The sequence below is a fragment of the Mirounga leonina genome, unplaced genomic scaffold (assembly GCF_011800145.1).
Source record: "Mirounga leonina isolate KUSES-001 unplaced genomic scaffold, KU_Mleo_1.0 Mir_54, whole genome shotgun sequence".
NCBI classification, from domain to species: Eukaryota; Metazoa; Chordata; class Mammalia; order Carnivora; family Phocidae; genus Mirounga; species Mirounga leonina.
The window spans coordinates 4,829,522-4,842,168 of NW_023270812.1; the positions used below are offsets into that span (position 1 = coordinate 4,829,522).

The window sequence follows — 12,647 nt, forward strand, 5'->3', positions numbered from 1 at the left end:
AAGGAGGAAGCGCCCCCCTGAGGTCCGGGGCAGGGCTGTACTTGCCCACTGGTCCCCGAGCCTCCGGTGCCTGGCACGCAGCTGCATACTCCGTTCTCGCTCAGTTGTATCTTCTAGCCCTTTGCTCTCCTTCTCCTCAGTCTGTAAGTCTTTAGGTTTAAACTCATTTTTGTCCGAATCCCATAAACAGCAGAAGCTGCACCCCGGCTCTGCCCGTGTGGTATTCGTGTTGTCTGGGCTCCAAGCAGAAGCCGTCACACACGTTACTCCCTTGTGAGTTCCACTAGTGCAAATAGAGGAGAAAGACCGCATTGCTGAGGAGGGGACGTAGTCATAGAAAAGTTTTACAAAGAGTTCTTAAAAGAAGCTTCAAGTAGTTTAAATTTGAGGTCACTTAATACGTTCCTGAGTATTTTCTTTGCTTTCTGTCTTTCATAGGCAAGAGTGCACATTGGGAGATTCAGCTTGCAAGAATTCTGAGTCTGATCCAGAGGACTTTTCAGATGAAACCAATACGGAGAACCTTTATGGCACCTCTCCCCCCAGCACACCTCGGCAGATGAAACGCATGTCTGCCAAGCACCAGAGGAATAGTGTAGGGAGGCCTGCCAGTCGATCTGGTTTGAAAGGTGAGTCTGGTACTGGCACTTTTGATACATGATGTGGGTAATCCTTTCTATGATAATGTTTTTCCTTTTATCTTATATTTGATTTTAATGCTGCTTTTAAAGTTCATTTCTTAATTTTTGAATTACCATCAGCAGTATTGTTAATAAAGGAGAAAATAATTCTCCAGAGATAGAAAGGTTTGTCCTGAGTAATTGTTAAAGCCGATGGTGTGAAGCATTTGCATTTCTTTTGGTGAGTAGAAGAGGCCAAGTGTGCATGAATCCGTGCACTCATCTAAGATGGCTGCTGGTATATGAGCGAGGTGGCTTTTTTTATTCTTTGAATCCCTAGCTTTGCTTCCAGACATGATGTAGTGGGCAGTTTGGGAGCAGCGGAGCCAGGCTTCCCTAACCAGTCTGTGCCCTGTGCTCTCTGTCAGTGACCCTGGTGCTGCCCTAAGTGTGTACAGCCCACCTCCTTGCTAAAGCACAGTGCGTGGATGGCACCCCACACCCAGTCACGACGGACAGAACTTCTGTTCTGCTTTTCTCTTTGTTTAGAATCTCAGAGCCCAGATAATGTTCTGTTCCTAGAAGCCGGGAGTGTTTTCTGTTTTCGTTTCATACTTCCTCCAGCATGTCACAGCTGTTCTTTCCTGAGGTAGATAAATCAAATCGTGCTGACCTGCTGCCTCCTTGTTCCCTACTTTCTGGCTTATATCCTCAGGTCACTGAAGCCTTATGGTTTTAGAATTCTGCTATTAATTTCAGCAAGCCACTTGTCCTAAAACTGATCTCATAGCTTTTTGGAATTCATTCGTCTCTGGCTGCACAAAGTATAGATTTTATTCTTTACTTTATCGGAGAAATTTCCCCTATCACATGCTGTCCCTTACTGACATCAAGTTCATGCCCATTTCTCCCTTTCTTTGGCCTGTGGTCTTCCTTTCTGTTTGGCCAGATTCCCCTTCCCACACGTATCTTCCACACGTTGACCCCTTGTGGTTGTAAGGTGGCAAGTTCACTCTGTGTCCCTGTTGGAGCCCTTCCTCAAGAAAGAAGGCAGGCAAGAGAAACGGATTTTGTTGTATTTATTTGCTTGGGTGAAATCTTGCCCCAAGAAGAATTCCTAAGCAGTAATAGTCTTTCTTTTCCACTGGGAAGGTGATTTTTTGCTTTCTTTTTTTATTTTAAGGAGTTTTAAAATTTTCAAATTAATTAATTATTTTTAAAATAAGTATTTACAAAAATATTTTAAAGATTTTATTTATTTTAGAGGGAGAGAGAGTGTGTGCACACGGGTGGCAGGAGGAGCAGATGGAGAGGGACAAGCAGACTCCATGCTGAGTGTGGAGCCGATGTGGGGCCTGATCCCACTATCCTGAGGTCATGACCTGAGCCAAAATCAGGAGTCAGATGCTTAACCAACCAAGCCACCCAGGCGCCCCAGGATTTTTTTATTTTTATGTAATCTCTACCCAATAGGGCTGGAATTTACAATCCCAAGATCAAGAGTCACATGTTCTACTGACTGAGCCAGCCACGCCCCCGGTTTTTTGCTTTATTTACACTAGGATGTTCACCTGTGACCTGTACTTACTACCCCCTCAGAAACTTAATAGCTTTCCAGTGCAGTTTATCATCTTTAAAATCAGTCTTTATTCATTTTCTCAGAGATGTCTGTAGAAGTTCCTCATCCAAAACAGGTGTTGCTGAAGTAGCATATACTGAATCCACGTTAGTTAATACAGTTTCGCTTCGAGCTGGTAAAACTGAGAAGATGCCGATAGCACATCTGCTTTTTCGTCACTTATTGATCCACACTATTTTGGGATAGGAGTTGAGGGCATAATTCTCACATTTGATAGATTGAGAAAGTGAGGTCTAGCGTTTGTAAAGCAACTTGAGGCCAGAAGGCTTGAGATAGGGACAGGACTATTTTTAGAAGTAGTTCTCCTGGTACTCGATTTGGACTTTTTCCTAGTATAAGCTTACCTGCATGTAGTACTTGAGTTAACTCTACTGCCTCACTGATCAGTCAGAAAACCAGTCACTAGATTTTTTTTTTTAAAAGATTTATTCATTTGAGAGAGGGAGAGAAAGAGTGGGCGCTTGTGTTCATGGGGGCGGGGAGGGGCAGAGGGAGAGAGAAACGTAAGCAGACCCCGTGCTGAGTGCAGAGCCTGACGCATGGCTCCATCTCAGGACCCTGAGATCACCACCTGAGCCGAGACCAAGAGTCGAACACTTAACCGACTGCGTCACCCAGGTGCCCCCAGTCACTGGCTCTTTGTTGAGTGCCTACTGTCCTTCCGGGGTGTGTGGGAAATAGAAGATGGAAGTTTGTCTCTTTTCCTTCAATTTCTTTCAGCTGTTTATTTCATAAAATTACAGAATCTTAGATCTGGAAGGGGTCTTAGAGACCACTTATTCCAGTTCCTGCCGTTTTTCAGGTAAAGAAATGGATGGCCATACATCTTTTGACTTGTACCTGTCTAACAGCAGACCTAGGAAACCAAAATCCTTAAAAATGTATTCTTTTTTCTTATTGTAAAAGATTACGTGTTATAGGAAACTTAGAAACTACAGACAAAAAGAAAGAAAAATACCTGTAAACTCAATATAGAGAAGTATTAACTATTACCCTCTGTGGTGAAAGTCCCATCTCGTGTGGGAAGCATGCAGGTAAACAGGCCATGCAGGCTCACGCGGTGGAGCTGGGATGAAGGCTGGTGAGGAGAGGCTGCTGTGGGTGGCCACAGCAGAGGGTGGGAAGCCGTGGGGCTCGAAGACTTGTGGAACAAGTGACATTTGTGCTATGACCTGAAGGCTGAGGCCGGGAGACCCATATTTCAAACTAGTGTGTGATTCATGATAATATATTGGTCCCTTAGTATTTTCAAGAGCTTTTAGAATTAGTTAGGTTGGTCAGATTTATTTTAAAAGCTTTCCAAGGAAATATGAACTGGTGCATTCTTTCTTTCTCACTGCCGCAAGCAAAGGCTCTCTGAATCATACCATTCACTTTAGAACTGCAGTCCAAGTTGGACTCATCTTTTTAATAAATGTCACCAATAATATTTGCATTTTTCTGGTTATCTATTGCTGTGTAACAAACCACCCCAAAACTTAGTGGCATGAAAGAACAACCATTTTATTGTGCTCATGATTCTGTGGGCCACATATTTAGGCAGGTCACAGCTTGTCTCAAACCCATCGCGTCTGGAGCTTTAGCTGGAATGGCTCAGTTGGCTGGAGATGTTGTCATGGCCTGAATAGGGCCCTAAGTGTGAGCTTTCAGTTCTTCTCCACGTGGTGTCTGCTGAGTCTTTGTGGTCCAAGATGGCTTCTTTACTCACATGTCTGGCATCTGGGCTGAGAGCTGGCCGGCATTGTTTTTGTTTTCCCCACATGACCTTCCACATGGCTATCCTGGGATTCTTCACAGCATACTTGTCCCTGGGTAATTAGAATTCTTACGTGGCAGTTAGCTTCCCCTGGAGCAAGTGTCATGAGAGAGCAAGGTGAAAGTTGTAAGGGTTCTTAGCTTAGGAAGTCACATAACAACACTTCTGCATGCTTTGGCCACACAGGGCCATCAAAAGTCAGTGTGGGAGGGGACCACCCAGGGCATTTCAGCAGCAGGAGGTGTGGTTGTGGGCTGTAAGGGACTAGCTCCTACCTGCATTTGATATAAAGCTTTGGGGAATTAGTGTCCGGTCATTCATACTGTCTTTATGCCTCCAGCCCCTCTCCTTTTGTAAATGCAGACAACATCATAAGCATTCCTGAAGGACTAGAAGGACACAGAAAGGTAACTGAGGGCACTATGTTGCAAGGAGGTGAGAGTAACCATTATTTTTTTTCTTTTTTAAGTAAGGGTAGCCATTGTCATGAACTGATTATATGGATATGAGTCTTTAAATACTTTTATTATTATAGGCTCAGAGTAACTACTACTAATCTACAGTAGTAACTAACTACTATAGATTTATTTTTTATAATTGGAAATTCAGTCCCAGGCCACTTTCTAACCAACTGGCTGTAAATCGAGAGTTCCCATGAGACCCTCTTCAGTTTCCATAATTTGCTAGAACTGTTCAGAACTCAGAAACACACTTTACTTGTGTTTATGATTTATTATAAAGGACTCAGGAATAGCCAAATGGAAGAGATGCATAGGGCAAGGTGTGGGGGGGTGACATGGACCCTCCCGGTCCTGCTGGCATTAGCCTCCCACTGCCTGGATGTGTTCACCAGCCTGGAAACTCATCACATTTCCTTGTTAAAGAGTTTTTAGAGAGTTTAATCTTCAGACTGCCCCCCTCCAACACCTTTCTGGGAGGTTAGGGTGGTGGTGGGGGGGTGCTGAAAGTTCCAGCCCACTAATTATTTGCTCCTTCTGTGACCAGCCCCATTCTGAAGCTATCCAGGAGCATCCTTTAAGTCACCTCATTAGTATAAAAATAGATGTGATTGAAAGGGGCTCCTTATGAATAATAAAAGATGCTCCTATCACTTAGGAAATTCCAAGAGCTTTTAGCAGTTCTGTGCCAGGAACCTGGACAAAACCCAAATATATTTCTTACTATACCTCAGTGAGCAACTGCTAGCAAAGGTATGAGGAGATGGCAGCTTTGATACAAGGCTAATGGGAGTGTAAATTGTCTCAATCCTTGGGGGAGGGTAATTTGTTAATACAATCAAGTTGTGGTTGGTTATGTCCTTGACCCTGCAAATCCACTACTGGGAGTAGACTTTTAGAGTAGACTTTTAGAGAAGTTCCTGCAAATGGGCACAACAAAACCTGCAAAAAGATTCATTGTGTCATTCATTGTTTGTGATTTCCAAGCATAATATACAGTTGTATAACCACCAAGCAGGGTAATTCAAAACAAGTGTCTGTCATAGTGGTTGTCTGAGCTGCCAGGGGACTTAGGAGAGAGGAGACCTGCAGGGAGGTGAAGGACATAGGTGAGGTCGCCTTTGCTGGGATGGGATGGTGGTGGGGGTGGGGTGTGAAGGATGAAAGAGCTGAGGTTGCCATTGTTGGGGCAGGATGGCGGGGTAGGGGGGTGAAGGGCAAAGGCGAGGTCGCCATTGTCGAGATGGGATGTGGGTGTGAAGAATGAAGGTGAGGTTGTCATTGGTTTTTTTTTAAAGATTTTATTTATTCATTTATTTGAGAGAGAGAGAGAGAGAGCACACAAGGGGGGGGGTCAGAGGGAGAAGCAGACTCCCTGCCGAGCGGGGAGCCCGATGCGGGACTCGATCCCGGGACTCCAGGATCACGACCTGAGCCGAAGGCAGTCGCTTAACCGACTGAGCCACCCAGGCGCCCCGAGGTTGTCATTGTTGCAGCATTTTATTTCTTGCTTTATGTTGGTGGACTCTCAAATGATTGCCAGTTTAGAAGTTTACAGAAAGATATTTTATCTAATTTTTGCATTTCCCTGGGAATGTTAAAGACATTTTTGTTTTTAAAACATGAACTTCTGCTTTTAGAAGCTCTGATAAATATGATAGCAATGTTATGATGTCTAAGTGTGAACAGTTGGTTCCTTATTACCTAAAAAAAGGCAGCTATGTGACATCCGGACTGATGTAACCTACCAGTTAAGCTCTTGAATTAGCTCACTGACCAGGCCTGATTTCATACTTTGATGAGTAGCAGGAATTAATTATTGTACTTTTGGATAATGGTAAATAACTGCCAAATTATAGCAATTAAGATTTTAATAATTTTTGGACAATAATTAGTCATATATAGCTGTTCTTCTTAAGATTGGTTTAAGGGAGAGATAGTCAAACTATCTCATCCTTAAATTTTTGTGCCTTTTAATATAGCAGAAGGAAGTAAATCTAGTTCATCTCACAGTTTAAATAGGTTAAATAAGAATTAAAATACTCAAGCCACGTCCTTTTCAGAATGAATCTGCCTTGTAATCAGTATCGGTTCCATTTTGCTAGCAATATTGTAATATACTGCAATAGCCAAATTATAGAGATAGAACGAATATCTTAAGATATTTATATCAGAATTTGAACTTATGTGCATACACATATGTACACATACTGATTTCCCTATCATAAATATCTCAAAGTGTATGTGTATGTGTGTGTATAAGTCTGTGTTTTTGCTAACAGTAGTAAGATTAGCAACGTGCTTTTGAGAGTATAATACTGCTGTAAAATTGAGCTGATAAAATGGTTACAAGTCAGATTCAGTCTGTAGAGTTCACCCTTGAACAATGCCGGGGTGAGGGTTTGATGGCCAACTCCCTGCAGAGTCAAAAATTGGTGTATAACTTTTGACTCCCCAACGACTTAACTTCTAATAGCTTACTGTTGACCAGAAGCCTTACCATGACATAATTAGTTGAATAACACATATTTTGTATATGTATTATGTACTGTATTCTTACAATGTAGTAAGCTAGAGAAAATAAATTTTTATTTATTTTATTATTATTATTTAGAGAGGGCCAGGGAGGGGCAGAGGGACGGAGAATTTGAAGCAGGCTCCATGCCTAGTGTGGAGCCCATTGCAGGGCTTGATCTCACAACCCTGAGATCATGAGCTGCACCTAAATCAAGAGTCAGATGCTTCACTGACTCAGCCACCCAGGCACCCTGAAAAGGAAATGTTTTTAAGAAGATCTAAGAGAAAATACATTTACGGTATATATCAAAAAAAATCTGTGTATAAGTGGACCTGTGCAGTTCAAACCCTTGTTGTTCAGTGGGTCAACTATATAGTCAGTCACATGATTGTTCATTGTTAACTAGAGTGGACCTAAATCTGTATTTCAGCTCTTCAGTCTAAACTCAGCCTGATAGTCAAAGTTCTGTTTCAGACTCTCCATATACAGTCTCACTGTTGCATCCATACTCTCTTCTTCTTACCTTTGTGTCTCTTCGTGCTCTTCTTCTCTGGCTTAAAAGATACTCTTGACTTCTTGCTACCCTTGTTTGAGCTTTGTCCATTCTTCAAAGCCCCCAGTCAAGGGGGCTTGGTAGTGGTGTTATTTATAGTCTTTACAGAGTAGTTACCCGCTATAATCTGCTGTTTATGACACTCAGTGTCCAACCTTTCCTTGGGCAGTTAGTACTGGTCTGTGAGCACCTGTGACAGGTGTTAACAGTGGTGTGATGACATGAACATGGGTTAGATCCCTGTCCTAATATTTACCATCTGCTGATGTTCCATGGTAGTCTTCATCACATTGTTGTTGTGAAGATGATGACAGTCTCTGTACAGCTCCTACTTGAAAATAATGGGGTTGACTAAAGCAGTGTTTCCCAAAAATGTGCCATTCTAGCCAGGTTGAATCAGAGACCCTGGGAGTGGGCTCAGGAGTCTGCGTTTTAGCAAGAACCTAAGTGATTCTTAATGTTGACTGATATTTGAGAACCATGAATTCGATCTCTAAGCCCCTGCAGATTGCTGACATTGCTTGGACAGGACATCATTACTCTAATGACCATCTCACACTTAAAGGTAAAGAGCAGCCATCTGTTTATGCTTACTCACTTGAGAGCTTGAGGAAGGCCCGTGTGTTGAATATGGATAGTACTCATATGGGAGAGCAGAAGTATTTCAAGGACTTGATAAAAAATACATTTTATACGTATTCTAAGGAGCCAGTTCTAGATATGGATGGTGGGAAAATTCAGTTGAATCTGTTGTATCTATTTAAACTAGTGAACCATATTGCTTGTCGTTGATTGCTTTTGGTTGGTTGCTTTTGGTTTCATTATAAAATTTTTTTTCTTTTCCTTTCATGCGCTTCTGATGAGGCAGGAATTAATGGTGATTGGCCAAAGGAAAAAGTAACTACTTTGGAAGATCGCTATAACTGCGCTAACCAAATCGCACCATTTAATTTACAGCCACTCAGGAGATCAGATGTCCCATTAGTTTTCCTGAAGTTATTATGAACTAGTTTTATAATACTATAATGAGAACTTGTCATGTAATACATTCTGTCTACTTTTGATTTATTCTCCTTTTCAGAAGCTGTTTGTATTTGACTTTTTATTAATTGCAAAGGGATTTAGTATTAAAAGAAAACTAGATGTAGAAACAAACTTGTCCATTATTAATGGGCTTTCAAGTTATTATTAAAAGTTTTACACTCATGTCAGATTGGGTACAGACAGAATATAAAGTGCTTGGGAATAAAAACTGTGTCTCAGCTTATAGATTTCTTTTCACCCCCAACACTGTAGTACTTCGCAATCTCCCTTAACTGACAGGTCCCTTATGGTTTCATAGAGGACTACCTGGTCACTGATTGCTAGGAAATACTCTTGTGTTTCCTTTGCCCATCACAAATATATTATTTGAAAAGTATAGCTACTGATAAAATAAATAGATTGATTTTTTTTCATGGTAGCTAGACTAGGGATTTAGTCTATTTTAAGTTTAAATTACATCATTTTAAAACACGATGATGTATCAGTTTCCATTTGTGTATTTTTTTTCAAAACCAACTTGATTTTTTGTTTTGGAAAAAAACAAACAAACAAACAACTCTTATGTTCCATCTTGTGCCTTTCCCTATTTGCTTTTCTTTACACACATTGTAAATCCAGATAAGCCATTGCTTTATGTAAACACAAAATTTTAAAAAATTGTATAATATACCATTTTGTATGCTGTGAGGTAAGCTTAACAAGATTTGTATGTAATCTGCAAAAATTAGTTTCTTAGGCTACTAAAATTTGATTCTTCTTATACTGAAAAATGGGACTATGGCATTTTTTTTCCCTGTTGAGTCCTTTTAATTATTGAAATAAAGATCAAGGCTGAGAAGTTTTATCTTTTAATATTTTCATGCTTTGAATATTAGCTTCCTAGAAAATATAGCATGGTTTTGGGCATAATGTTTATAGCCCAGTCTTCTGGAGTTAAGAAAAACTATCCTAGCTACTCTCAGTTAACCCTTTGTTTTCCTTAGAATCTTTAAATCATGGATTAGAAGAACATTTATGAGTTATATAAGCCAAGTAATACGTTTTCACTGTTCACTATTACTTTCAAATTATAAGTGGTATGCAAACATTCTCTGGCCATTATCAATAATGTTACTCTATATCATTTTATAAAGTTTTGTTAGGATCCTAAATCCTAAGCTAAAAAACTTGTTTTTTGTTGCATAAATACTTGATTTCTTTGATTCAAACCATTTATTTGAATGTATGTACCAATACAGCATTCTCTTCTAGGTCTGCATTGCTTCTCTTCTGTACACGTTTCTTGGTTGTTCTTATGTATTCTATTCTCCTGGTATTAAATAACATGTGTATATACTGATGACTTCCAAATCTGTATCTTTGGATTTCTCTCCTGAGCTCAAGACCCACATTACTTACCTACAGATATCACCAACATAGCTGTCCCATAGACCCCTCAAATTTAGTGTATTAAAAACTAAACTCATTATCTTTACCTCTAGCCTTAAACAGTGATACCATGTATGTCATTTTGTGTTTCATAGTGACAAAGTATAGTATCAATTCCTATCTTGAAAAATAAAATATAGTGGAGTTAAATTTGGAAGCACTTGTTAGCTTTGCTTTCAAATAACCATTGTTTTACCAAGTAGAGATGAATGGTATGTATGTGCTATGTCAATAAAGGTATGAAGAACACAGAGAAAACATCGAAGAGGAGACAAAGGCCGGGCTTGGGCAAATTTTTTATGAATGAATATTGATAGGCATTTGTAGCTAGAAACAAAATTATGAAGAAATTTTTTTGAATGGATTGCATAAAAAGTTTTAAGACCTTTAGAAGTAAGATAGATTATGGGGCGCCTGGGTGGCTCAGTCGTTAAGTATCTGCCTTTGGCTCAGGTCATGATCCCAGGATCCTGGGATCGAGCCCCGCATCAGGCTCCCTGCTCGGTGGGAAGCCTGTTTCTTCCTCTCCCACTCCCCCTGCTTGTGTTCCCTCTCTAGCTGTGTCTCTCTCTGTCAAATAAGTAAATAAAATCTTTTTTTTTTTAAAGAAGTAAGATAGATTAAAACTACAGATAAAAATTCGATCATTTAAAAATATTGGTAATTAAAAAGTAGTAATAACCGTTTTTATATTAAAATGTAGCAAAAATCCCTATAGGCAGATAAAATCCTTTTTGATGGACCATAAAGGAAATTAGTGCACATGCATGCCTGTAGGGGAAGGGAAGGGGCAGGGGGAGAGGGAGAAACAGAATCCTAAGCAGGCTGTATGCCCAGAGCGGGAACCCAATGTGGGGCTCAGTCTCATGACCCTAAGATCATGACCTGAGCAGAAATCAAGAGTCAGATGCTTAACTGAGCTACCCAGGTGCCCCTAAAATTCTTCTTTTAAAACTATTTTAATTTAAATTGATTAGAAGGTAAATTGGTTTTATTTATTTACTTTTATTTTTTATTTTTTAAAAGATTTTTATTTATTTATTTGACAGAGACACAGCGAGAGAGGGAACACAAGCAGGGGGAGTGGGAGAGGGAGAAGCAGGCTTCCCGCGGAGCAGGGTGCCCAATGCGGGGCTTGATCCCAGGCCTCTGGGATCATGACCTGAGTCGGAGGCCGACGCTTAAAGACTGCGCCACCCAGGCGCCCCGGTAAATTGGTTTTAAACAGGATTTCTTTAGTGAATTGATTTTGCATATATTAGTTTGTAACCCATATAAATATACCCTATTTCACCACATCTAAGGCATACTATAATATATTTTAAGAAAAAAAATGCTTGTTACAATTGATGACACAGTGTGATTTAAAAAAAAAATTTTTTTTTTTTAATTTGAGAGAGAGAGCAAGAGAGAGAGCACAGGCAGGGAGAGTGGGAGAGGGAGAAGCAGGCTCCCCACTGAGCAGGAAGCCCGATGCGGGGCTCGATCCCAGGATCCTGGGATCATGACCTGAGCCGAAGGCAGACGCTTAACCGACTGAGCCACCCAGGTGCCCCGACACAGTGTGTTTTTTGTTTTTGTTTTTTTTTTATTTATTTATTTATCTATTTATTATTTTTTTATTTTAGACACAGTGTGTTTTTATACTTAGAATTTTTATTTTTTATTTACTGAAAGAGCCCTTTTTTATACTTCTTGATATTTAGATACAGGATTTAAAAAACTATTTGTTACTTATGTTTGTGTGTGTGTTATAATATATATATTTTATATATATAAAAGCAAAAGTAAAACGTATTAGTGAATATGTTTCTAAAACTTAATCATATCATCAGTTATAAAACATATTTTAATTTCAGAGATGTTAAAATACAGAATGTGTGACCTGGATTCAGTGACACGAAGTATATTTTGGGTGTGGAGGGGAGACTGGAATGGGGTTTTAGGTTTGGCCATTATCAGTATATGAAGTGGAAGCGAAGATCACGCAGGGAGGGGGAAAGTAAGGCAGAGGAGATCGAAGAGTGGAGCTCTGAGAAACAGCGTTTTCTGGAGTGAGCCAGGTTCCAAGGAGGAAATTTGAAAAGGAGTGACTTGGGAAGTAGAAAAGAACCCAGAGACTGTTTTATCTAGAAAACAACAGGATGAAGGGATTTTGGTAAGGCAGAGGTGGTTAATAGTGGCAGAAATGCCAAACAGGAAGGAAGGGGGGTGTGTGTTCATTTCAAAGCTTGGGAGGAAAATTAATAGCACTTTCTATAATTGTTTGATGAGAAAGTGTGATATTTACTTTCTTTGCTTTAATTTTGAATGATTTTCTATGTCAGTTGAGGCAAATGATACTGAATTATTCTGTATGTCTTCAGTTTTGTTAATGCTAAATTTAAAATGTTATTGTTCATTTGTGGGAAAGAAGAAACCAAGGAGTAGAGTAAATTAACATTTTTACCTATTATCTGTCTTTCATTTTTTTATGAGAATAATCTGAAAGTGCTTAAAGATTCTTTGCTCAGTCTATTTCATTTTACTAATGAGAGAAGTGACCCAGGAGGGGTGTCTGGGTGGCTCAGTCGGTTAAGCGTCTGCTTTCGGCTCAGGTCGTAATCCCAGGGTCCTGGGACGTGCCCTATG

The 12,647-nt window shown here is 40.1% G+C and overlaps 1 protein-coding gene across 1 annotated transcript in view; it reads left to right on the forward strand.

Annotated features, from left to right (window-relative positions):
• The first annotated feature begins 438 nt into the window (after positions 1-438).
• Positions 439-12,647, forward strand: part of LOC118001818 (mitogen-activated protein kinase kinase kinase 4) — a 74,454-nt gene continuing 62,245 nt past the window's right edge. Inside the window, exon 1 of the mRNA XM_034991955.1 lies at positions 439-629. Within this exon, the coding sequence (XP_034847846.1) occupies positions 560-629 (70 nt within the window). The 5' untranslated portion in view covers positions 439-559. The remainder of the gene's footprint in view (positions 630-12,647) is intronic.